The sequence below is a fragment of the Neoarius graeffei genome, chromosome 8 (assembly GCF_027579695.1).
Source record: "Neoarius graeffei isolate fNeoGra1 chromosome 8, fNeoGra1.pri, whole genome shotgun sequence".
Classification (NCBI taxonomy): Eukaryota; Metazoa; Chordata; class Actinopteri; order Siluriformes; family Ariidae; genus Neoarius; species Neoarius graeffei.
Window position 1 is genome coordinate 2819636 of NC_083576.1, and position 24801 is coordinate 2844436.

General features: G+C 41.6%; 1 protein-coding gene across 1 annotated transcript in view; it reads left to right on the forward strand.

The window, feature by feature from the left end:
* The first annotated feature begins 521 nt into the window (after positions 1 to 521).
* Positions 522 to 24801, forward strand: part of elovl6 (ELOVL fatty acid elongase 6) — a 36947-nt gene continuing 12667 nt past the window's right edge. Inside the window, exon 1 of the mRNA XM_060926779.1 lies at positions 522 to 712. Coding sequence (XP_060782762.1) covers positions 630 to 712 — 83 coding nt within the window. The 5' untranslated portion in view covers positions 522 to 629. The remainder of the gene's footprint in view (positions 713 to 24801) is intronic.

The following is a 24801-nucleotide window of genomic DNA, read 5'->3' on the forward strand; positions in this document are numbered from 1 at the left end:
TTAGCGGTCACATCACACATTTCACTACCAATTGTCCTAGCACAATGTGGCAAAATCTTGAATTTTCATTTGTGATTGTAAATGCACCAGAATTAGTCACTGACCAGTTTTCATCTAGTCCCTGGTAGGTTAATACATAAAATGTAATAATAAAGTCACAAACTCAAGGTCCATGGGCTATCAAAAGTCAAATAATGGCAATAGTGCAATTGTGACGAGGGTGGGCAAAGTTGGGGGGCCCAAAATTCTAATCTTTCATGGGGCCCAAAATTTCTGGCGGCGCCCCTGGCTGTGTTTATTAATTAATTAATTAATTAATTGTGATTTATATTTCGCCTGGAAAAATAAAGCGCGTGCGTCAATGTGTGCCAAAGGTCGGCCAAGCCTGCAAAGCAAAGCGGAAGCATTACAGCATCGCCAGAGAGGGCGCGCGCGCACACACACTGAACACACACACACACATTACAGCATTGTCAGAGAGGGCGTGCACACACACACACACAGAAGCATTACAGCATAGCCAGAGAGGGCGTGCACACACACACACAGAGAGAGAAGCAGAAAGGGACAGTCAGCCACACGCACAGAACATCAGAGCGGAAGTGGTCGGTGTGTCGCGCGCAGGCATCATGTCGGTGCTCGCTTTGCAAGAGTACGAATTTGAGAGGCAGTTCAACGAGGACGAAGCCATCCGATGGATGCAGGAGAACTGGTGAGTGCAAAATGCCCATGCATTCATTTATACCGAGACATGGATTAAAGCCTAGCCTGGTTCTGCACGGTGCAGGAGGACAGGGTTCCAGAGCCTGGGTTCTGCGGTTCTCTAATTAACGACACCATCATGTAGTGCACTGTCTCCTCTTTATTTAAGTACCCGATCACTCTGAGTATAAAAGCCATGGGATGAAGCTCCGTCTCCTTGATATGGAACCCCATCACCCCTGAGAGCATCACTAATCCACTGTCACAACGCTGCATCACTTCCTTTGTCCTGTTATTGGATTTCCAGCCGGATTAGATTAGATTAGATTAGATTTCACTCCCACCTGCATGCTTTTATCCCTGTCTTTTAGCGTAGCTATAAAATCACATCATGGAACGCTGAAATTCTGGATCAGAGATAAGGGTGTATGTCCTCAATTTCACTTCCATCCTCTCGTCTCTCTGCAGGGACTCACATGATGCGACAAGCTACAGTATTAAATGACCTGTGAAGTGTTAATTAATATAAATCAGATGTCGTGTCTGATTTACTGTGTGCACGAGTTTTTGGTTTAAAATAAAGGAGGGGCAGGACATGCTGTAGGAATCCGAGCAGTGATGATTTATATTCTAATGCTGCTGTTTTGTTTGTAAAGGTTTGATTCTGGGTTTATTTTGGACATTTTCTCATGACACTCATTCAACCTTTAGGCGAAAACACAGCTCGAGTGAACAGATTACACCCTCTTCCTTACGCTGATCTCATCCTCCAGTGATTAATAAAACTAAACAATGAATTAAATGAAGCAATTTCATCAAAACCTCGAAAATAAACTCCATTCCCAGCCTTGCTCTTTATTCACAAAACCACTTCCTGAAATGTAGGGCGTTAAATCCGACCATCCTGCCATACAATTGGTTAGTCACTTCTCACCCGCGAGCTCTGCCGTGATTGGACAGCCAGCGTGGCGGGATTCTAATGAACCAATCCGAGAGCAGAGCAGGGCGGTACCGCTCGGAATGCGGGTGGTTTTTATTTTTTTCGCACGTTATTGTAATTTTCCTGCTCCCACGTGGAGATGGGCCGCCCAGTCTCTGAAGCGGTTCAATCAGAGCGCTCGTGTGATGTCTGCTGACAGCTCGGTTGACCAATCAGATTTCAGCCTGGCTGTGCTGAGCTCGCGGCGTTGCTGTGAGCCAAGATGCCGGCTCGAAGCTAACCATGACTCATAGCGTGTTAGCATTCCACAACATCTCCTCCTGTGGATATTTAGCGAATATCTAGTGGCTAAAGATTATATTACGCACCACTGTCACGTTTTGAGTGGAAATTCTATTGCTAAATTTATGTTTTTGTTAGTAAATGGCTTGGAAACTCTTCTCCTGTCCAGTCTTTAACAGCTACATTTAACTCCTCACAAGTAAACACAGGTGGTGTTCTGGTGTACTGAGGCCTCAACTCATGCCATTATATACTCAATTATTTTATATATTTAATGACAAAATATACCAGAACAAACAGTTACTGTCTAGCGAATGGAAATCTGGTAATCACGGCATCCTCTCATCATTTAATACCAGACATGATGATGATTATCCCCCACCATGAAGTGTGCAGGGCGATATCGGTTTGGAGTCCATCCGTCTGTCCGTTTCAGTCTGGACACGTTTTCTCAGAAACTACATAAGCGACATCAATGAAACTTTGCGTACCCATATTACTATTCATGATCTAAGTTGAGCTCGAAAATCATTTCCGAGAAATTATTATTTACAGAGTTACGGCCCTTGATTTACGTTATTGGACTTTGTACAAGTGGACCGAATCTGGAGAAGTTTTCTCAGAAACTACACTACCGTTCAAAAGTTTGGGCTCACCCAGACAATTGTGTTTTCCATGAAAAGTCACACTTTTATTTCCCACCATAAGTTGTAAAATGAATAGAAAATATAGTCGAGACATTTTTCTGGCCATTTTGAGCATTTAATCGACCCCACAAATGTGATGCTCCAGAAACTCAATCTGCTCAAAGGAAGGTCAGTTTTATAGCTTCTCTAAAGAGCTCAACTGTTTTCAGCTGTGCTAACATGATTGTACAAAGGTTTTCTAATCATCCATTAGCCTTCTGAGGCAATGAGCAAACACATTGTACCATTAGAACACTGGAGTGAGAGTTGCTGGAAATGGGCCTCTATACACCTATGGAGATATTGCACCAAAAACCACACATTTGCAGCTAGAATAGTCATTTACCACATTAGCAATGTATGGAGCACTTGCATGTGACGTCACAGCCGATCCAGATTGTGACAGACGCCATCGTGTCGGTCAAACGCCATATTCCGCCTTCTACTTCTACTTCTGATTCTACTTCTGCGTTTACTTCTACCTTTTCTTCTGGAAAACCCTACTATATACAATTCTACTACAACGGCTGCGGCTGCAAGCTCTCCCTACCTGTGCACGTTTTTTATTGTTTTTGTGTGTATTTTTGCGTGTTGTTCGTCTGTACCGGACTTCAATATCCACTACAACCGTATGGACTTACTGGACATTGGTTTCCAGCAGAAAATGACGGTTTGTAGCGATTTCCATCACATGCACAACATTCCGGACGAGAAAAAAAAAAAAAACATTCTGGACGAGATAGTGAGACCAGCGGGGTCTCCGTGGATTGTTATTGGAAGCAAAGCTAAGGAGGCGGCGCCGGGAGCAAAAGCGAGGCTGCAGAGCCGGCCTGTTGACTAAGCTCAGAAAACAGCCACTCAAACCTCCACTGCTAAGCCTCTACCTCTCCAACGCCAGGTAAACAAGACGGACGATTTGAAATTGCAGCTGGAATTACCTTATTCTATTCTATAATCGGCTGGTCAGTGCTATACTCAATACTTAAGTGACTTACCCATCCAGTGAGGATCATTTTCTTGTTTACAAGATGCCACATCTGAGTCGCTGACAAATCCTGAATTTCTGTAAAGATAACTGTCCAGAGATTTATAAGCACGCAGTGCTTCACCACTGAACAGCGAGGGAAAGTTAATGAGGTAATTATACACGTCCGGGTATTCCACCTCTGGCAGTTCCATATCCACTGACACGGTCGTGAAAACTCCGTCCGGAAAGCCATAAGGGTCAATAATCTGTAGATCGTTTATTTTAGACATATATCTAGTTATCTGTTCATTAGAAAAATGAGCCGTGTAGTCCGTCGGTTGAAATTGATCCATTCTGTACACGAGTGCAGCAGTATTCAGCTGTGCTGTTGACCGACAAGATGGCGGCTGTGTACTTTCCGGTCACGTGACTGCAAGATCTCTGTAGAGTGCTCCGAGATGATGCTAAAAATAGTAACACTGTGGTCTGCGCGGCCATCTTGGAAGTCACTCACTCCAGAGTGCGCATAGAGTGCACATCATAGAGTACACATTCACCGATTCGTTTCCACGTTAGAGGGCTTAGAAGCTTGGATTTTTTAAGAATTTAGACATCTGAAGTGATGGAGCACTACTGTGAAAGTTTGGATAAGCAGGCACGGGAGCGTTATGTTGAGAAGGTACGTTTCATTGGGAATGTAGAGCCATACGCTGTTAGTGAGAAGGAATGGAAAGCTGACCCCAGCTTGTTGCCACATGTGACATACATAGATCTTGTGAACTATCTAGTGTTTCACCCAAGTCCATTTTGTGAACTAGATTTCCAGAACTACAAGAGTATGGAAGCATACGATAGATTTGTGTCCAGTTGGGTCCGCGATGTTTCGGTGTTATAACTATTATAATTATCATCAATTATTTTAGTCAGTGAATAAAATGTAGGCCTAGTATGTAACTTGTACTAACAGCATGTGGACATAAACATTACTAGGCCTAGATCTTAAATGCCATTTGATGCAACAATGCACTGCAGTACAAATAAGCTACCTAATGTGACAAATATATCCATTAATCATTGCTGAAAGTACAGAGAAAAGATAAGTTTGTATCACATTTATTTTAGTAACTATGAAATTCAAGACAATATTAACCTACCTGTCACAAAGTGATCAGAACAAATCCGGGTACAGTCAAGTTGTCCTAAATTTGATCGGTTAATGGCAGCCAGCCACTGTCGTCTCCTCCGCTTGCTTTTCTCCTGTGCTGCAATTCCCTGGTTAGTCACGACTTTAGGGAGTCTGTAGAAGCTTTTGCCACCCTTTTCCCCCCGGCTACTACAGCCAACAATGACGCACGTATTCGGCATTGTCACCCCTTTTTGCTTCGCTGAACAACAACAATGCACTGACACAGCGACCTTTGACTTCCAATATGGCCGTCGCTGGGTTCGCGCTGACCTCGAAGCACTCTATAGAGTGTATTTCTGATTAGTTTAAAGTGATCTTCATTGAAAAGAACAGTGCTTTTCTTTCAAAAATAAGGAAATTTCAAAGTGACCCCAAACTTTTGAACGGTAGTGTACATGAGCTACAGTGGATATAAAAAGTCTACACACCCTGTTAAAATGATCGGTTTTTCTGATTTAAAAAAAAGAGACTACAATAAATAATTTCAAAACTTTTCCCATCTTTAATGTGACCTATAACCTGTACAATGCAATTGAAAAACAAACAAATTTGTTAGGGGGAAAAACATAAATAAAAAACGTACAGTAAGCTGGTTACATAAGTGTGCACACCCTTAAACTAATACTTTTGTTGACGCACCTTTTGATTTAATTACAACATTCAGTCTTTTTGGGTTCACACCTGCCATCAATTATAAAATGACTGATTAACCCCAAATAAAGTTCAGACATTTCCTCAGTTGCATCCTCCAGCAAAAGCCAGGGTTCACAGAAAGCTTACAAAGCATCAAAGGGATCTCATTGTTGAAAGGTATCAGTCAGGAGAAGGGGACAAAAACATTTCCACGCCATTAGATATACCATGGAGCACAGTGAAGACAGTCATAAAGAAGTGGAGAAAATCTGGGACAACAGTGACATTAGCGAGAACTGGACGTCCCTCCAAAATTGATGAAAAGGCAAGATGAAAACTGGTCAGGGAGGCTGCCGAGAGGCCTACAGAAACACTGAAGGAGCTGCAGGAATTTCTGGCAAGTACTGGTTGTGTACTACATGTGATAACAATCTCCTGTATAGATAGTTTTCACTGACGTCACGGCATTCCGGGGAACGCCCCCCCCAGCCGCCATCTTGGGGGGCAAACAAAACGGACCGTCGCCACTACCGGCTACGTTATCTCGGACGAATTTATGAAGTTATATAGTCAGTTTTCTAAAATAAAGATCAATGTCGGCAAAATCAAGCAAACAGAAGTATATAGATACATTAGACGACATCTCACGACAACGGTATGCAGCCAAACTGGCCTTGATTGGGGGAATTGACCCCTACGAAGTGGACAAAGATGCATTTTCAAGTGACTATGCAGGGCTGCCAAAGCCTGAAACTGACTTCATCAAACTTTAAAGGCTGTCTGATATATGCAACTTTATATATTCACAGCGCGCCTTTTGGCGGATGCCGCCTGAATCGCGCAGATCCGATTTTTTTTTTTTTTTGGGGGGGCGTTGGAGTGTCTGATTATAATTTCAAAGTAAATTCTGTATTAAAATTACTAAATAAGCAAATCCGTTACAGTCCATGAAACAGGAAGTATAAGGATGAGAAAAAAACAGTTTAAATTGGAAAGCTGCGCACATATGTGCAGTCCTGCACACCGCTCGGGCTGCGCAAATGTGCGCAGCTTTCCGATTTAAACTGTTTTTTTTCTCATCCTTATACTTCCTGTTTCATGGACTGTAACGGATTTGCTTATTTAGTAATTTTTAATACAGAATTTACTTTGAAATTACAATCACACTCCAACGCCCCCCCAAAAAAAAAATCAGATCTGCGCGATTCAGGCGGCATCCGCCAAAAGGCGCGCTGTTTGCATCCCAAAAACAAATCAAATCATACAGAATAGACCTAAAATGTTTTTCAAAAATGACCCTTGCGTGAGTGAAGTGACAAGTTTCAAATAGAAACGTGACACACGAGCGATATTAAGTGTACATTACAATGTAAACGTACACTCAGCGGTTCCAGTTAGGCATTCTCCAGAGATTGTTTACACGATGTTTTGGTTTCCAAAAACAAACTTAAACACAATTGATTGTTTATTTAAACAACTTACCACTTATAAAATGATCGGAGCAGACTTTGCTGTGTTTGGAAGGCTGATAATCCTTGCGGTTGATTCTCGTAAGCCATAGATTTCTCCTTTGTATGCTGAGTTTGTTTGTTTGCTCGCCTTCATGCTCCCGTACAGTGGGAATTCCATAAAAGCTCCGCTTGACATCATCATCTGACCTATTACGACAGCCGTGAATACAACAGGTGTGCACCATTGCTAGCTTTAAATAGCCTGCTTGGGTTCTTTTGAAGACTTTGTACTCGCACGTTACAATGTGTGCTCAGTCACCCGTACGGTAAGCTGGACCCCCAAGATGGCTGCCATTAGGGAATCCCCAACTCTGTGACGTCATGTGAAAACTATCTATTCTCCATATGTCTGGACTATGAGGTAGGGTCAAAGAAAAACATCCAGGCCCAGCTAAATTAAAAAAATAAATAAAAATACATCAACTCTCCCAAAAGCATGTGGGAAAATGTGTTATGGTCTGATGAAACCAAGGTTGAACTTTTTGGCCACAATTCCAAAAGGTATGTTTGGCACAAAAACAACACTGCGCATCACCAAAAGAACCCCATACCCACAGTGAAGCATGGTGGTGGCAGCATCATGTTTTGGGGTTGTTTTTCTTCAGCTGGAACAGGGGCTTTAGTCAAGGTGGAGGGAATTATCAACAGTTCTAAATACCAGTCAATTTTGGCCCAAAACCTTCAGGTGTCTGCTAGAAAGATGAAGAGGAGTTTTATCTTTCAGCATGACAATGACCCCAAAACAGTTTTGGAACAGCCCAGCCAGAGCCCAGACCTAAATACAATTGAAAATCTGTGGGGTGACCTGAAGAGGGCTGTGCACAAGAGATTCCCTCAAAATCTGACAGATTTGGAGCGCTTTTACAAGGAAGAGTGGCCAAATATTGCCAAGTCTAGATGTGGCAGGCTGATAGATTCCGAACCAAAAAGACTGACTGCTGTAATTAAATCAAAAGCTGCTTCAACAAACTATTAGTTTAAGGGTGTGCACACTTATGCAACCAGCTTATTGTAGTTTTTAATTTTTTTTTATTTGTTTTCCCCCCTAACAGGTTTGTTTGTTTTTCAGTTGAACTGTACAGATTATACAGTGCCTTGAAAAAGTATTCATACCCCTTGAACTTTTTCACATTTTTCCACCTTACAACCACGAACTTAAAAAAAAAATTTTATTGAGATTTTATGTGAGAGACCAACACAGAGTAGCACATAATTGTGAAGTGAAACGAAAATGATAAATGGTCTTCAAAATTTTAAGCAAATAAAAATCTGAAAAATGTGGTGTGCATTAGTATTCAGCCCCCCGCGTCAATACTTTGTAGAGCCACCTTTTGCTGCAATTACAGCTGCAAGTCTTTTGTGGTATGTCTCTACCAGCTTTGCACATCTAGACACTGAAATTTTTGCCCATTCTTCTTTGCAAAATAGCTCAAGCTCAGCCAGATTGGATGGAGAGCGTCTGTGAACAGCAATTTTCAAGTCTTGCCACAGATGCTCAATGGGATTTAGGTCTGGACTTTGACTGGGCCATTCTAACACATGAATATTCTTTGATCTAAACCGTTCCATGGTAGCTCTGGCTGTATGTTTAGGGTCATTGTCTTGCTGGAAGGTGAATCTCCTTCCCAGTCTCAAGTCTTTTGCAGCCTCCAACAGGTTTTCTTCCAGGATTGCCCTGTATTTAGCTCCATCCATCTTCCCATCAACTCTGACCAGCTTCCCTGTCCCTGCTGAAGAAAAGCATCCCCATAGCATGATGCTGCCACCACCATGTTTCACAGTGGGGATGGTGTGTGCAGGGTGATGAGCAGTGTTAGTTTTCCGCCACACATAGCGCTTTGCATTTAGGCCAAAAAGTTCAACTTTGGTCTCATCTGACCAAAGCACCTTCTTCCACATGTTTGCTGTGCCCCCTACATGGCTTCTGGCAAACTGCAAACGGGATTTCTTATGCCTGTCTTTCAACAATGGCTTTCTTCTTGCCACTCTTCCAAAAAGGCCAGATTTGTGGAGTGTACGACTTATAGTTGTCCTGTGCACAGATTCTCCCACCTGAGCTGTGGATTTCTGCAGCTCCTCCAGAGTGATCATGGGCCTCTTGGCTGCTTCTCTGACCAGTGCTCTCCTTGCTCGCTCTGTCAGTTTAGGTGGACGGCCATGTCTTGGTAGGTTTGCAGTTGTGCCATACTTTTTCCATTTTTGAATGATGGATTGAACAGTGCTTCTTGAGATGTTCAGAGCTTGGGATATTTTTTTTATAACCTAACTCTGCTTTAAACTTCTCCAGAACTTTATCCCTGACCTGTCTGGTGAGTTCTTTGGTCTTCATGATGCTGTTTGTTCTTCAGTGTTCTCTAACAAACCACTGAGGCCTTCACAGAACAAGTGTATTTATGCTGAGAGTAAATTACACACAGTAGGACTCTATTAACTAATTAGATGACTTCTGAAGGCAATTGATTGCACTGGATTGTATTTAGAGGTATCAGAGTACAGGGGGCTGAATACTAATGCACACCACATTTTTCAGATTTTTATTTGTTTAAAATTTTGAAGACCATTTATCATTTTCGTTTCACTTCACAATTATGTGCTACTCTGTGTTGGTCTATCAAGTTTTTTATTGAGATTTTAAGTTTGTGGTTGTAAGGTGGAAAAATGTGAAAAAGTTCAAGGGGTATGAATACTTTTTCAAGGCACTGTAGGTCACATTAAAGGTGGGAAAAGTTTTGAAATGATTTATCGTGGTCTAATTTTTTTACATCAGAAAAACCGATCATTTTAATGGGGTGTGTACACTTTTTTTTATATCCACTGTACATCAGTGAAACTTTGTGTGAAGGTGTCCTAGCACTTACGACATCATAAGCCAATATTAAAGCAATGGGCTTATAAGGGCGTAAGTGTTAAGAGGTCTTCATAAAATGCTCGTGGCGGGAGATAGTGATGACCCTGTCGTCTTGTTAAACTTATTTTTGACACCACAAACTGATGGCATACACAATCTTCCCAGAATCTGTATTATTCAGAAACACCCATTGATATTCAGTGTCTAAGAGGAGTTAAAGGGGCTGGTTCACCCTTCCCAGAATCCTCTGCGGCAATAGCGAGTCGCCTTTTTATATGCAAGCGATATTCCAAAAACAATCGACATCCTTGACCATAAATCTTAAATTGTAACATGAAATTGAAGATATTTTGTCAAAGTATCAATATTTCAAATTCTTTTGACCGATCCATTCTGTTTTCGTATGGTTATTCCATTGTAATGGACCAGAACCGGCATCGGCTATCTTGTGTGCGGCAGAGGAAGGAAGGAAAAAAGCCTCTGTGTATGACCTGTAGATGAAGGAAAAAGTCTGAGATGATGACTGGGAGTGAATTTGTGAAGGTTTTGCCACAGAGAAAGCTAGCGCGTAGCGGTCACGCACTTTCAAAACAAAAACAAAGCTGTCTGGAGCGTTTTACCCCAGCGATGTGTCAGCAATTAGTGTTTAAATTCTTATTGAATGACGTCACATTTGAACAGTTATAGATAAGATTTAATGTTGTGGAACTTCCATGAAACAATTTCCTGTTATCACTTTCGTTATAGCCATGAAAGACAGTCATTCCCTCAGCAGAATCCTCTCTCTCTCTCTCTCTCAAACTCCTTGAAGCTCTCGAAATATTAAATAAATGTCTCCTAACAAAAATCTTCACCACACAAATGATTTAAATTTTTTTTTGTTGTTAAACAATATATTTATACATTTATTACTAGTCTTGTATTATGTGGATTGTCATACTGTTACTATAGAAACAATAAAATATAAGAATGAGTGCATTAACATAAACCTATCGGTTATACTAAAATAACACACACCGTCTAATAAACCAGTTTTGAGAATTCAACCGTAATAATCATGGTTTTAATCGCCTGCTGGCCGAAAGGCCCGAAGGGGGATTATGTTGTGGTGATGTCCGTCCGCCCCGGGAAGGGTGCTCACCTTCTGAAATCAACTCGTCTCACAATTTTTGGAGGAATTTCACAAAACTTGACAGGATTCTTTGTTGTATGTCAGTAATACGCATATTGTGATTTCGTTCAATTCAGTTGCATTTTACGAGTTATGGTCCTTGATTACCAAACTTTGACAATTTCATGAGGGTGTACAGTATTAAGCACTTCTGGCATAGATATAGTTGCGAGTGGGGGATATTGTGCTCTCAGAATACTCGTTTGTTTTGTTGGATGTTAAGTCAGCTCCCAGGGCAATATGGAGAAATGTATTTATTTTTAACTATAATTTATTTCAGGGGTTGCGGAGGAAATTAATTTTGTACAGTTTTTTTTTTTTTTTTTTGTATTTTTGTGCTTCAGATTTGGAACAATATGATATCTTTGAACGATGGCTCTCACTTATAATGTCCATCAGATGTGAGTATGTCCTGTTGTAAAGTGTTAGCCTTTAGCTGTATATGATGATGCGTGTCCGTTTACAGCAACTTGTTTTTCAGGAAGAGCCATGCTAATGGCCAACTAAACCAGCGGAACAGGTTGCGCTGACTAGCTTGGAAGTTTATGGTAACTACCGGTATCACTTCCTGCAGTTGAAACCTGATAAAATCTAAGCAATTTGAAATTGCAGTACCATGTATCAGAGATTAAAAAGAAGTCTGCATTTTTTAAAATACCATACCAGAAAATCATTAATCTCAAAAGAATCTAAGCTGTATGTGACCTGCCATACCCTTGAGGTTTCTTGAAACAAAAACTAGCAATATATAAAACTGCAACAAATGCCAGGTTGGCCACTGATGTGTGGAAACCTTGGTCAGGTATTAACTTATTGATCACCTCAAAGGCTTTTTTCGCATGGGCTCCAGATCTGTTTCTGATAGGAAAAATACTGGATTGTTGTCTAGTTTTATAATTCTGCATCTCATTAAACTTTGCTCACTGAACCAGCTGTGCATAAGTTCTCTTGATAGAGCTAGATGTTTTCAGTTGCTGATATTACAGTATTTTACTTCCTGCCCAGCTAAACCTAAAGTGGCTAAAATTATACGTAGTTAGACTTTCCATAAACATATCATAAGGTCTACAAGAAAGAAATCGGTGGCTCAGTGTTTCAGGCTCTGGGTTACTGATCTGAAGGTCAGGGGTTCAAACCCCAGTACCACCAAGCTGCCAGTGTTGGGCCCTTGAGCAAGGCCCTTAACTGGACCCTGTGCTCTGACCTCAACTTCCTAACAAGCAAAGAAAATAATTTCACTGTGCTGTAATGTGTGGCATATAAAGGCTTCTTCTAATAACCAGCATGTAGACATACTAGTGCATCTCAAAAAATTAGAATATTGTGAAAAAGTTCAATATTTTCCATCAGTTATTTAAGAAAGTGAAAATGTTATATATTATAGACTCATTACACATAAACTAAAATGTTTCAAGCATTTTTCTGTTTTAATTTTAATCAGTATGGCATACAGTACAAAAACATAAAAAAAACCATCTCAAAATATTAGAATATTTCATTTCGAGTTTGAGTAAAACAGTATAAACACAGTGTATCTCTCAGTCTAGTTCAGTACACACAACCACAATCATGGGGAAGACTGCTGACTTGACTGTTGTCCAGAAGATGATCACTGATGCCCTCCACAAGGAGGGTCAGCCACAAAAGGTCATTGCTGAAAAGGGTGGCTGGAAAAGGTGCACAAGCAACAGGGATGGCCGCAGTCTTGACAGGATTGTCAAGAAAAGTTGATTCAAGAACTTGGGAGAGCTTCACAAGGAGTGGACTGAGGCTGGTGTCAGTGTATCAAGACCCATCACGAACAGACATCTTCCAGAAAGGGGATACAACTTTCGCGTTCCTAATATCGAGCTACTCCTGAGCCAGAGACAATGTCAGAAGTGTCTTATCTGGGCTAAGGAGAGAAAGAAATGGACTGTTGCTCAGTGGTCCAAAGTCCTCTTTTCAGATGAAAGTACATTTTGCATTTAATTTGGAAATCACGGTTCTAGAGTCTGGAGGAAGAGTGGAGAGGCACAGAATCCAAGGTGTTTGAAGCCCAGTGTGAAGTTTCCACAGTCTGTGATGATTTGGGGTGCCATGTCATCTGCTGGTGTTGGTCCACTGTATTTTATCAAGTCCAAAGTCAACACAGCCATCTACCAGGAGATTTTAGAGCACTTCATGCTTCCATCTGCTGACGAGCTTTTTGGAGATGCTGATTTCTTTTTCCAGCAGGACTTAGCACCTGCTCACAGTGCCAAAACTACTACCAAATGGTTTGCTGACCATGATATTACTGTGTTTGATTGGCCAGCCAACTTGCCTGACCTGAACCCCGTAGAGAATCTATGGGGTATGGTCAAGAGGAAGATGAGAAATACCCGACCCAAAAATACAGATACGCTGAAGGCCACTATCAAAGCAACCTGGGCTTCAGTAACACCTCAGCAGTGCCACAGACTGATCACCTCCATGCCACACCGCACTGATACAGTAATTCATGGTAAAGGAGCCCCAACCAAGTATTGAGTGTATAAATGAATATACTTTTCAGAAGTTGGACATTTCTGTATTGTAAATCCTTTTTTTGATTGATCTTAGGGAATATTCTAATAATTTGAGATACTGGATTTCTAATTTTCATGAGCTATAAGCCATAATCATCAAAATTAAAACAAAAAAGGCTTTAAATATTTCACTTTACATGTAATGAATATAGAATATATGAAAGTTTACCTTTTTGAATTAAATTATGAAAAAAAGGAAGTTTTTCATGGTATTCTAATTTTTTGAGACGCACTAGTATATAATTTGTTAAACATTTTGTAAAACAGCACTTTTTGAGCGTTTGAGGAAAAAACGCTTAAAGACAAACTATGAGCAGATCGTTAGTGAACTAGCTACCTTTTGGTTCAAGGCATTTCGGAATTGGGACCCGATATTAGTCAACATCATTTCATAGAAATGTAGCTCCAGACTTCTTTTAAATACCAAAATCATATGATGACATGCAAAAAAATTCAATATTTCTGCTTTTTTATTTAAAAGTAATCCCAATTTAATTGGGATTTAACATTAATTGGGATTTAATTTAACATTAGAAAGCTAAATTAAGTTGTAATCTTTGAATAAACTCAGAAATGACCTACTTCATTGTTGGCTTAGGGCCTCTGCATGCTCTTGCGACAAGGCTTTCGCAGATAGCTTTTCGCAGACAGTTGTAATTTATCGTTGACCGGGGAGTAATAGGCGTGTGCGATATTATTCACTGCCACAACGCAAGGGGGCGCGAAGTCGCGAAATCGCTAGGAGTAGTTGGTGGGTGTGGTTAGTGGAGTGTTTATCCTCCGGTTACTTATAATGACTAGAACTGGAGTCGTATAGATGTACGTACTTCCTCGATCAACCGCTCTTCGTGCTGCTCCATCTTCGCTCGTGTTTTTAAAAATGGCGGTCGTGAAAACAAAACAAACCGGGAAAGTAGGGAAGCGGAAGTGCGTGTACAGCGGATGTAGAGTGGACCAATCAGAGCCCTCTTGTCTGCGAGGCTTCTGCGGTGGTCACAATTTTTGGGAGGTGCGTGCAGAGCGTCTGCGAAGGTGGGGGGCTACGCAGACGCCATCTGTGAGGACTGGGTTGTCAGCATAAATTGGCCTTTAGTTTTCAGTACTGTCGTGTCTTTTATAGGGCCTGAGCACCAGAGGGCGCTGCACTGAGGTGCAAGGCCCTGTTGTTTTCCTAAGGATTCTTCTTCTTATTATTATCCTTCTTTTTCTTCAAGACTTGGATATTTTTGAGGTGGTTCCCATGGGTGACAACTCATGAAATTTGGTACACACATCAGTCCTGGCCACCGCTGCTCAGGGATCGAGGCGTGGCCCTGGGTGTGTCCGACGGACTCCATAGTGCCTCCACATGTCAATGAGACTTTTGCCCGGTATATAGTTTCACCGATCCGTATCAAATTTGTTAGGTGTGTGGGGAGCCCAAAGATGAACAAAATTGTAGTATGCATTGTATTAGCCATACTCAACAGGAAGTGAGTTATTTTTGGTTTTGTGCATTTTGACGCGTTACATTTTGACGTTCTCCTCCTTGGCACTTTGTTGGATTCACGCCAGATTTGGTATACCAGAGGTGCTCTGGCCCTTCATTGCTGCTTGCGGCTATATTCAAATTTGTATATTTTTAATTTAAAGATGCATAGTTGTGTGTATTGGTTAGTTAGCTACACAAGTTGAAGACTGATATATCAAGCTTGTATGCTTTAAATGTAATCACCTATCTAATATTTCACAGAATTGTGTGTCATAGAAATGTATTCAAGTATCCTGATATATTTATCTTATCGCTCACGCCTACTCAGTGTCCTTCATGTCATTTAAACAGACATCTTTGTGTGCAGTCTGGATATTTAAGGCAGGCTGATTAAACATGTATTAAATCAAATTCAACATGCAAAATTTTACATTTGTAATTAGCATGGAATATCAGCAATGATTAGCCACAACTGTTCGGGGACGGGAAAAAAAAACACACCTAAAGTGTTAAAAACATCTAACAGATATCTTGAGTCAGTGTCTCTGAAGAATACCGCATATGGTGACATGTATTATTGGATTTATTTTGGGAAATGAAGCAGCCGGCATTGTTTTGTGTTGTAAACAAATCTAAAAGCTAAATTGCGCCTGGTTCTGCTGGGATCCCAGAGTCGCTCCCTACAGAGCATTTGGGCTAACGGCCAAAAAAATACAGATCTTTCATTATGTTGTCCGTCGTCTAATAAAAACTGAAATATTGCTCTGGCTGGCTGAGAACGCACACAGCTCGGGGATTTGCTTCGAACGCAAATGACACGTTGACCACGTTTCCTGCTTTGCATTGAGTAAATGGACAAACGATTCTTCTGGATCAGGTGTGTTGATGCGACGTGGAGGACAGGAGTGTGTTTGTGATACAAGAATGCTGCTTCACACGTTGTTAAAAAAGGTTTTGCTCATCATGAAGCTGTTAAGCATCACAGAGGCGTTGAAGCCCGCCCACCACCAAACTGTGGCGTTTATCAGTTCACAGGACGAGAAAAGTTCATGCATGGTTTTACATAAATCGCACCTTGGAGACCAGAATATGATGTTTGACCGGACAGATCAGACAAGCTGATTGGTTTTATCTCAAATTTGTACGTCAGAGATGCACACACTACCACACGAGCTCCCGGCTGCTTCTGTTAGCCTCAAGGTTAAAGATGGAGGTCTTTAACTGTCCTTGACGGAGCTGAACACACAGGTGCTGCGCTCAGCAGAATCACTCAGACGCCGAACGCTGTGTGTTAGTGAGCTGACAGTCGTTGGCTTTGTGTGAGAAGCGTCTTTCACGCCATATAAAAATATCCATCATTCCCAGAAACTGTCATGCTGAGCACCAGTTAGATAGACCAAGCTCACAAATGTTCCTCTCTTAAATAAACCCAATTCTACCACAGTGCTGATGAGTCCTGCATTCTGGTTAGTCAGAAGGTGTTGATTAATTTTCTTTGACGTGTGCAGGGACGTGTACAGCAGATGCTCCACATGCGTGGATTTAAATAATTATTCATATGGTGACTTTTTCAGTGATGAGATGTTCATGGAACATTTATGGAAGGAGACTCTAATGTGACGGAGATAAAACTGTAACGTTACTTTTTCCTACATCTTCAGGACCGAGGAGTTTACGGTACGTGTTGCGGTTTCTCTGGAACATGACAAGCTCTGATTACTTATTTAACTTCAGGGAGAGGAAAAAGAGAGCCTGGTGAGGGAACGACAACTTATCGAACATTTAAATGAAACTATAAATAGATAAAGTATATGATGTAATTATTTAATAGTTTGTAATCACTGGTAAGTTGCTGTGGTATAAGAGGAATAAAACGCTTCAGGATGTGCTGGAATCATTACAGTAATCACCATCATGGTGGCAACAGTAATTCCACTTCATCACACCACCATCGCTCAGTATTTTGCTCTGCTAGCTGTGTTTTTATTTCTAAAAAGTATTAATCATATGTTATAGGGCGGCACGGTGGTGTAGTGGTTAGCGCTGTCGCCTCACAGCAAGAAGGTCCGGGTTCGAGCCCCGGGGCCGGCGAGGGCCTTTCTGTGTGGAGTTTGCATGTTCTCCCCGTGTCCGCGTGGGTTTCCTCCGGGTGCTCCGGTTTCCCCCACAGTCCAAAGACATGCAGGTTAGGTTAACTGGTGACTCTAAATTGAGCGTAGGTGTGAATGTGAGTGTGAATGGTTGTCTGTGTCTATGTGTCAGCCCTGTGATGACCTGGCGACTTGTCCAGGGTGAACCCCGCCTTTCACCCGTAGTCAGCTGGGATAGGATCCAGCTCGCCTGCGACCCTGTAGAACAGGATAAAGCGGCTACAGATAATGAGATGAGATGAGATGTTGTTATTACAACACCAAATCAGAAAGTTGGGACGGTGTGGGAAAATGCAAATAAAAAAAAAAGCAGTGATTTTCTAAATTGATGTGTATTTCATTGCAGACAGAAGGAACCCAAGATATTTCACGTTTTATTGGTCATCTTCATTTCATTTGTTAATGAGCAGTTCTTCAGCAGAGAGGACACAATTCTGAAATTATTAAGATTGCTTTAACTTGTCAGCTCAGTGATTATTGCTAAAGTATGGAATCCAAGGCAAAATGTACTGAAAACTGTAAAAAAAAAAATTTAATTCTGTTACTGAAGAACGACCCTAATATACATCCAGTCCTGCAACACATTCCAAAAAAAGTTGTGATGGGTCAAATTAGGGCTAGTAAGGATATGGCTAGTAATAATACAAGAAAGTACACTGAGATTTTGGAGCAACGTCTACTGCCTTAAAGACGACATCTCAACATTTCCAGGAATATTTGACTAAGACAATGCAAACCCACATTCTGCAGACGTTACAAAGGCGTGGCTGTGGAAGAAGAGGGCGTGGCCCCTCTGTCCCCAATAGAGAATGTGTGGAGAATTTAGAAATTATAAATATGACCGTGACGACCCCGTACTGTTCCACACCTTAAGACCTGTTTACAGGAAGAACGGGACAAAAATAACACCTGAAACACTTCTTCACTAACACTACGTTCAGACTGCAACCTGAAACGACCCATATCCGATTTGTTGTGAAATCCGATTTTTTTGTTAGGCCGTTCACATTACCAATTATATGAGACTTGTATGCGATCTCCAATATGAACGGAAAACGACCCAAAAGTGTCCCGCATGCGCAAATTGACACGTAATAAGCACATCTACGTCATACGTAAACAAAAAAAAAAGCGCACTCTTCAAGTTTGCAAGTAAAGCATGGAGATGAGGCGAGACCTGGCGATGTGGTTTTTGTGGCGGCGGCGGAACTCACACAATAATCTGATTAATGTGGGCAGCAGAGTAATGAGACCGAAGGTGTCAAATTACTGGAAATTTCCAGAACAATCTTATCTTGTAATACAGGATGATTTAACATCCAGGTCCCTACCAAATCCACCATTAGCTTGATCAATTCTATAAAAGTCTATTTAAATTCTGAAAACTGTACAAATGTTGTTGTTTTCCACCAAAGAGGCGGGATTAGCCAACGCAGAATAGTGACGTTTGTCTCTTGTTGATGACGTGTAGGTCGCATGAATGCGACCCGTCCGGTCAGACTGCAGTCGCATGTGAAAATAACGGATATGCATCGGAATTAGGACCACATATCCAAGCAGCCTGGGTCGCATGTGAAAAAAATCGGATCTGTGTCTTTCAGATTGTCAATAACAAATCGGATACAGGTCGCATATGGGCAAAAGAATCGGATATGGGTCGTTTCAGGGTGCAGTCTGAACGTAGTCTTGGAGTCTTCAGTCCATAAACATCTTTTAAGTGTTGGGAGAAGGAACGGGAAAATTATAAAGTGGGAACTGCTTTACTGTCCAAACTTTTTCTGATTTGGGGTTGTATATCCAAAAAGGTAATAAGAATTCCAATCAATTCTATATATTTTTAATCCAACTATATATAAACACCATGCACCCTGTTACCTCCTGACTGAACTCGAGTTTGCTCAGTAAGGTAATTGTTATGTAAAGAGAATTAGCCTTCGATGGGTAATTAGAGGTCACTCGCTAATCTGGTGTATTTATATTTCCTCCTGAGCACACATCGCGAAAGACAGGTTTGTGTTTTAATGAGTTGTGCCACATCAGGAGAAAGATGACCTTTATTTCTCAGGAAAGATGACTGTAGCAGAAAAATATGCAAAATCACCGAATTATGATGGAAAAAAAGGTATTCTGATAGACAGAGAGAAGTGCAGAATTTGGAGATTTATAGAGATGAGAGAGAGAGAGAGAGAGAGAGAGAGAACTTCAGCGAATAAAGTCATGTCCAAAACAATAACGAACACAATTTTAAGTCCAACATTCAGGAAACCGAGGCAATGCTTTTACAGGGGGCGTCAACTCCTGTGAATGATTAGTGTAAATCTAGGCTGTGTCCGAAATCACTCACTCATTCACTAATCCCTACTCACTATCTAGGGAATTACTATATAGAGGACTCCTATAGTGAGCTCATTGGTAAAATGAAAAGACACTTTCAGACACTACTCCACCGTGCCGTTATTCGCGTCATTACTATCGCACAATTAAAACGTGCCAGATCAGTCGGCTGGTGGGTTTTCAAAATAAATACGTGTGTATTTTTGTGATAAATCCATATTATACTGAGCGCATTTCACACATTAATCAATACAAAGTACTTTGTGTCTGCTGCATTATTTTTTTTCAGTTCTTTTCAATCAAGGCTGAATACTTTCTTTCTTTTTTGCCGCTAGCTTTTATTAAATCAAATTTGAGACTTTTGATTTGATTTCTTTCAGCACGACTGCAATGCATGATGGTATATATTGCTTGGTTCGTGACCATCAGTTGTACACTACTTTTCACGGTGCATTGAGGGATACTCTGAGTGCACTATAGAGTGTAATAATTCTCACTATACATTCGGACAGCACTACAAAATGGCGAACTCGCTGTATAATCCACGATGTAGTGAGTGATTTCAGACACAGGGCTAAAGTCTAAATTAGTCTGAAAATGTTTCACAGGCTCTCACTCAAGGGCGGGGCTGGGGGAGGTGGGCCGCCCACCTTTGATTAGAGGGTGTTACCATTCTTTTTCGTTGTGCAAACAACAATAATAATTAGTAATCTAGTTTAACTTTATCAATGTAATTCCCGTTAGTATCTTAGTGTTTTCATTATTATTAATAATAATAATAATAATCTGTTTATTGCTACACAGCTTTTTTTTAATAATTGGTATTTAGGATTTCTAATATTAGTACAGAATATATATTTAGCTTTTATATCAGGTGAAGAGCCATATTTGTGGAAACTCTGATATTTTCTTTTAATAAAAATTTGTGATGTAGAGAAGTATCAAACGGTCGACTCAACATCAGCATTGGCCTTGTAAGGTTCAGGATGATTTTAACCAGTAGGTGGCGTTTTCTGCTGTTTTCAGCCCATAAAATGCCGATTTTTACCGTATAAACGTGGTCGTTTTGTTAACATTAACACCAGCGCTGATGTGTTTCATCACAGTCCAGTCATATTTTTTTCACAGCTCAGAAAACACGTTTAAATCTGCAGCACCTCTTTAAACACACCCAGTTTATCAATCACCTTGTTTTGTGCCTGAATTCTGCAGCTCGGGGAGGTGCACGGTTAAACACGGCCATTTTATTTCCCCCTTTCATAAAGCATCACCATCATCCTCTGCCTCAACACTCACTCTCTCTCGTGCTTACACTCAGTGCTTTACATCACGTCGGATTTCAAGGTCGGTCTGTGTAATGATCCATAACATTGTGCTGTATAGAGCAGGACTGTGAGGTTCTCGAGGCAGTTGAAGCGTCAGCGAAAACAAACCCCGAACGCATGTGTGCTGATTTCGTGCCCTTTTTCCCTGTCATCGTGCTGCGTTCACTAAAACCACACCAGCTGTTCACCGAGCTCATTCTGCTAACGTCGCTGTTCTCAAACTGCAATTAGGCTGCAGAATTTTTTTTTGTCTTGTGCGCTGTGTTTGCTTTTTAAATTAACTCAAGATGCAGTTTGAGTGAAAAGCAGCTTGGTCCAGGTGTTTGTTTGTTGCAGGTGGAGTCATCTTTAATCGCATTCTGTTCTGGATTTGCTGAACACAAATGGAGGGGGGGAAGGACTAAACCGAAACGAAAAGAAGGAAAATACTTCATCAAGTCACAATCGCACAATACACATATTGCAGGACAGTTTTAAGATGTAAACCACACCCACTTTTCCTGAGACACTTAATTGTCTCATCTCATCTCATTATCTGTAGCCGCTTTATCCTGTTCTACAGGGTCGCAGGCGAGCTGGATCCTATCCCAGCTGACTACGGGCGAAAGGCGGGGTACACCCTGGACAAGTCGCCAGGTCATCACAGGGCTGACACATAGACACAGACAACCATTCACACTCACATTCACACCTACGCTCAATTTAGAGTCACCAGTTAACCTAACCTGCATGTCTTTGGACTGTGGGGGAAACCGGAGCACCCGGAGGAAACCCACGCGGACACGGGGAGAACATGCAAACTCCGCACAGAAAGGCCCTCGCCGGCCCCGGGGCTCGAACCCAGGACCTTCTTGCTGTGAGGCGACAGCGCTAACCACTACACCACCGTGCCGCCCACACTTAATTGTTTTTATTATTATTTTTCTTTAAATATATAGTTTGCCCTCAGGATTTAATTCTCAGTGCAGAACTGAGCATGCTCACTGCAGCCTCCTCACCCCTCGCTGACCTTCCATGGGAACGTGTGAAGTTCTCGTTATGTGGAATCTATCAGGAGAGACTTGCAAAAAGACGCCGTGTCCTTGAGTTATGATTATGCACCAAGGACATGACAGACATCCATGCACATTGGAAAGTCTGTTTTATTCTGTTATTTATTAATATCTAATACTCTTGACTACGATTATTCAATAACTCATTTTGCAGAATGTCCCAAAAGGAAAGCTAGCTGCCTTGCACTGTAAATGTCCCAAAACAAAGCCAGCATGCATAAAAAGTCCTAAAACACAAATATTTCTAGCTAATAAAGCTAGCAAAACAAAAGTTTAAAAAAAAAATCAAGAAAATTTCCCAACCCCAAGCGAGCTAGTTAAGATGAGAAAACATCTAAAAATTAGCTGAATGTTATGAGAAAATGCATCTAAAAAGCGACTTGTCCAATGTTATAATATCTCAGATAATAAAGCTAGCTACTGAACACTACAATAAATCTGAAAATGTAGATTGTGAAGTTGAAAATGCTGTTTGGGGAAGAAAAAAAAAACCTAGAATAGTAAATGTCCCCGGGCGGCACAGTGGTGTAGTGGTTAGCGCTGTCGCCTCACAGCAAGAAGGTCCTGGGTTCGAGCCCCGTGGCCGGCGAGGGCCTTTCTGTGCGGAGTTTGCATGTTCTCCCCGTGTCCGCGTGGGTTTCCTCCGGGTGCTCCGGTTTCCCCCACAGTCCAAAGACATGCAGGTTAGGTTAACTGGTGAGACTAAATTGAGCGTACAGTGGTGCTTGAAAGTTTGTGAACCCTTTAGAATTTTCTATATTTCTGCATAAATATGACCTAAAACATCAGATTTTCACACAAGTCCTAAAAGTAGATAAAGAGAACCCAGTTAAACAAATGAGGCAAAAATATTATACTTGGTCATTTATTTATTGAGGAAAATGATCCAATATTACACATCTGTGAGTGGCAAAAGTATGTGAACTTCTAGGATTAGCAGTTAATTTGAAGGTGAAATTAGAGTCAGGTGTTTTCAATCAATGGGATGACAATCAGGTGTGAGTGGGCACCCTGTTTTATTTAAAGAACAGGGGATCTATCAAAGTCTGATCTTCACAACACGTGTTTGTGGATGCGTATTGTGGCACGAACAAAGGAGATTTCTGAGGACCTCAGAGAAAGCGTTGTTGATGCTCATCAGGCTGGAAAAGGTTACAAAACCATCTCTAAAGAGTTTGGACTCCACCAATCCACAGTCAGACAGATTGTGTACAAATGGAGGAAATTAAAGACCTGTTACCCTCCCCAGGAGTGGTCGACCAACAAAGATCACTCCAAGAGCAAGGCGTGTAATAGTCGGCCAGGTCTCAAAGGACCCCAGGGTAACTTCTAAGCAACTGAAGGCCTCTCCCACATTGGCTAATGTTCATGAGTCCACCATCAGGAGAACACTGAACAACACTGGTGTGCATGGCAGGTTTGCAAGGAGAAAGCCACTGCTCTCCAAAAAGAACACTGGTGCTCGTCTGCAGTTTGCTAAAGATCACGTGGACAAGCCAGAAGGCTATTGGAAAAATGTTTTGTGGACGGATGAGACCAAAATAGAACTTTTTGGTTTAAATGAGAAGTGTTATGTTTGGAGAAGGAAAACACTGCATTCCAGCATAAGAACCTTATCCCATCTGTGAAACATGGTGGTGGTAGTATCATGGTTTGGGCCTGTTTTGCTGCATCTGGGTCAGGACGGCTTGCCATCGTTGGTGGAACCATGAATTCTGAATTATACCAGTGAATTCTAAAGGAAAATGTCAGGACATCTGTCCATGAACTGAATCTCAAGAGAAGGTGGGTCATGCAGCAAGACAACGACCCTAAGCACACAAGTCGTTCTACCAAAGAATGGTTAAAGAAGAATAAAGTGAATGTTTTGGAATGGCCAAGTCAAAGTCCTGACCTTAATCCAATGGAAATGTTGTGGAAGGACCTGAAGCGAGCAGTTCATGTGAGGAAACCCACCAACATCCCAGAGTTGAAGCTGTTCTGTACGGAGGAACGGGCTAAAATTCCTCCAAGCCGGTGTGCAGGACTGATCAACAGTTACCGCAAACGTTTAGTTGCAGTTATTGCTGCACAAGGGGGTCACACCAGATACTGAAAGCAAAGGGTCACATACTTTTGCCACTCACAGATATGTAATATTGGATCATTTTCCTCAATAAATAAATGACCAAGTATAATATTTTTGTCTCATTTGTTTAACTGGGTTCTCTTTATCTGCTTTTAGGACTTGTGTGAAAATCTGATGATGTTTTAGGTCATATTTATGCAGAAATATAGAAAATTCTAAAGGGTTCACAAACTTTCAAGCACCACTGTAGGTGTGAATGGTTGTCTGTGTCTATGTGTCAGCCCTGTGATGACCTGGCGACTTGTCCAGGGTGTACCCCGCCTTTCACCTGTAGTCAGCTGGGATAGGCTCCAGCTTGCCTGCGACCCTGTAGAACAGGATAAAGCGGCTACAGATAACGAGATGAGGAAATGGCCAGCGCAAATTGATGAATTGTTTCTAACGTGTTGTTGCTGTTAGATTCAGGACCGAGAGAGAAGAGATGTTTTTCGCTCCACAGTGCTGTGAGGTGATGCAACGCTGCCCTTCTCTCTCTCTTCTTAACAAAAGACAGCGCTGTGAGGGACAGAGGAGGTCAAGAACGACTTCATTGTCTTCACTTGAGAAATTAAGCAGGCGGAGATGCACAGCAATGTTTAGTGTCCTTGTACGACCTCCTTCGGTCGTGTGTTGCCCGCCCCGCCCGCATGTACAGAGTGAAAGATAAACCGGAATAGCCCGAGCAGCTGCTCAGACGCTTTCATTCAATTTATTGATCTAATCTTTTTCTGCTTTTGCTCGAAGTCCCAGAACACAAGTCCTCTTGGGATTTTTCTCAACCGAACACACGCTGTAGTTCCTGGAAAGAGAATAAAATCTCTCACTGTTTGGGGACAAGAATGTTGGCATGGACGACTGCTTCAGTTTACTCCCATAATTCCTGCTGT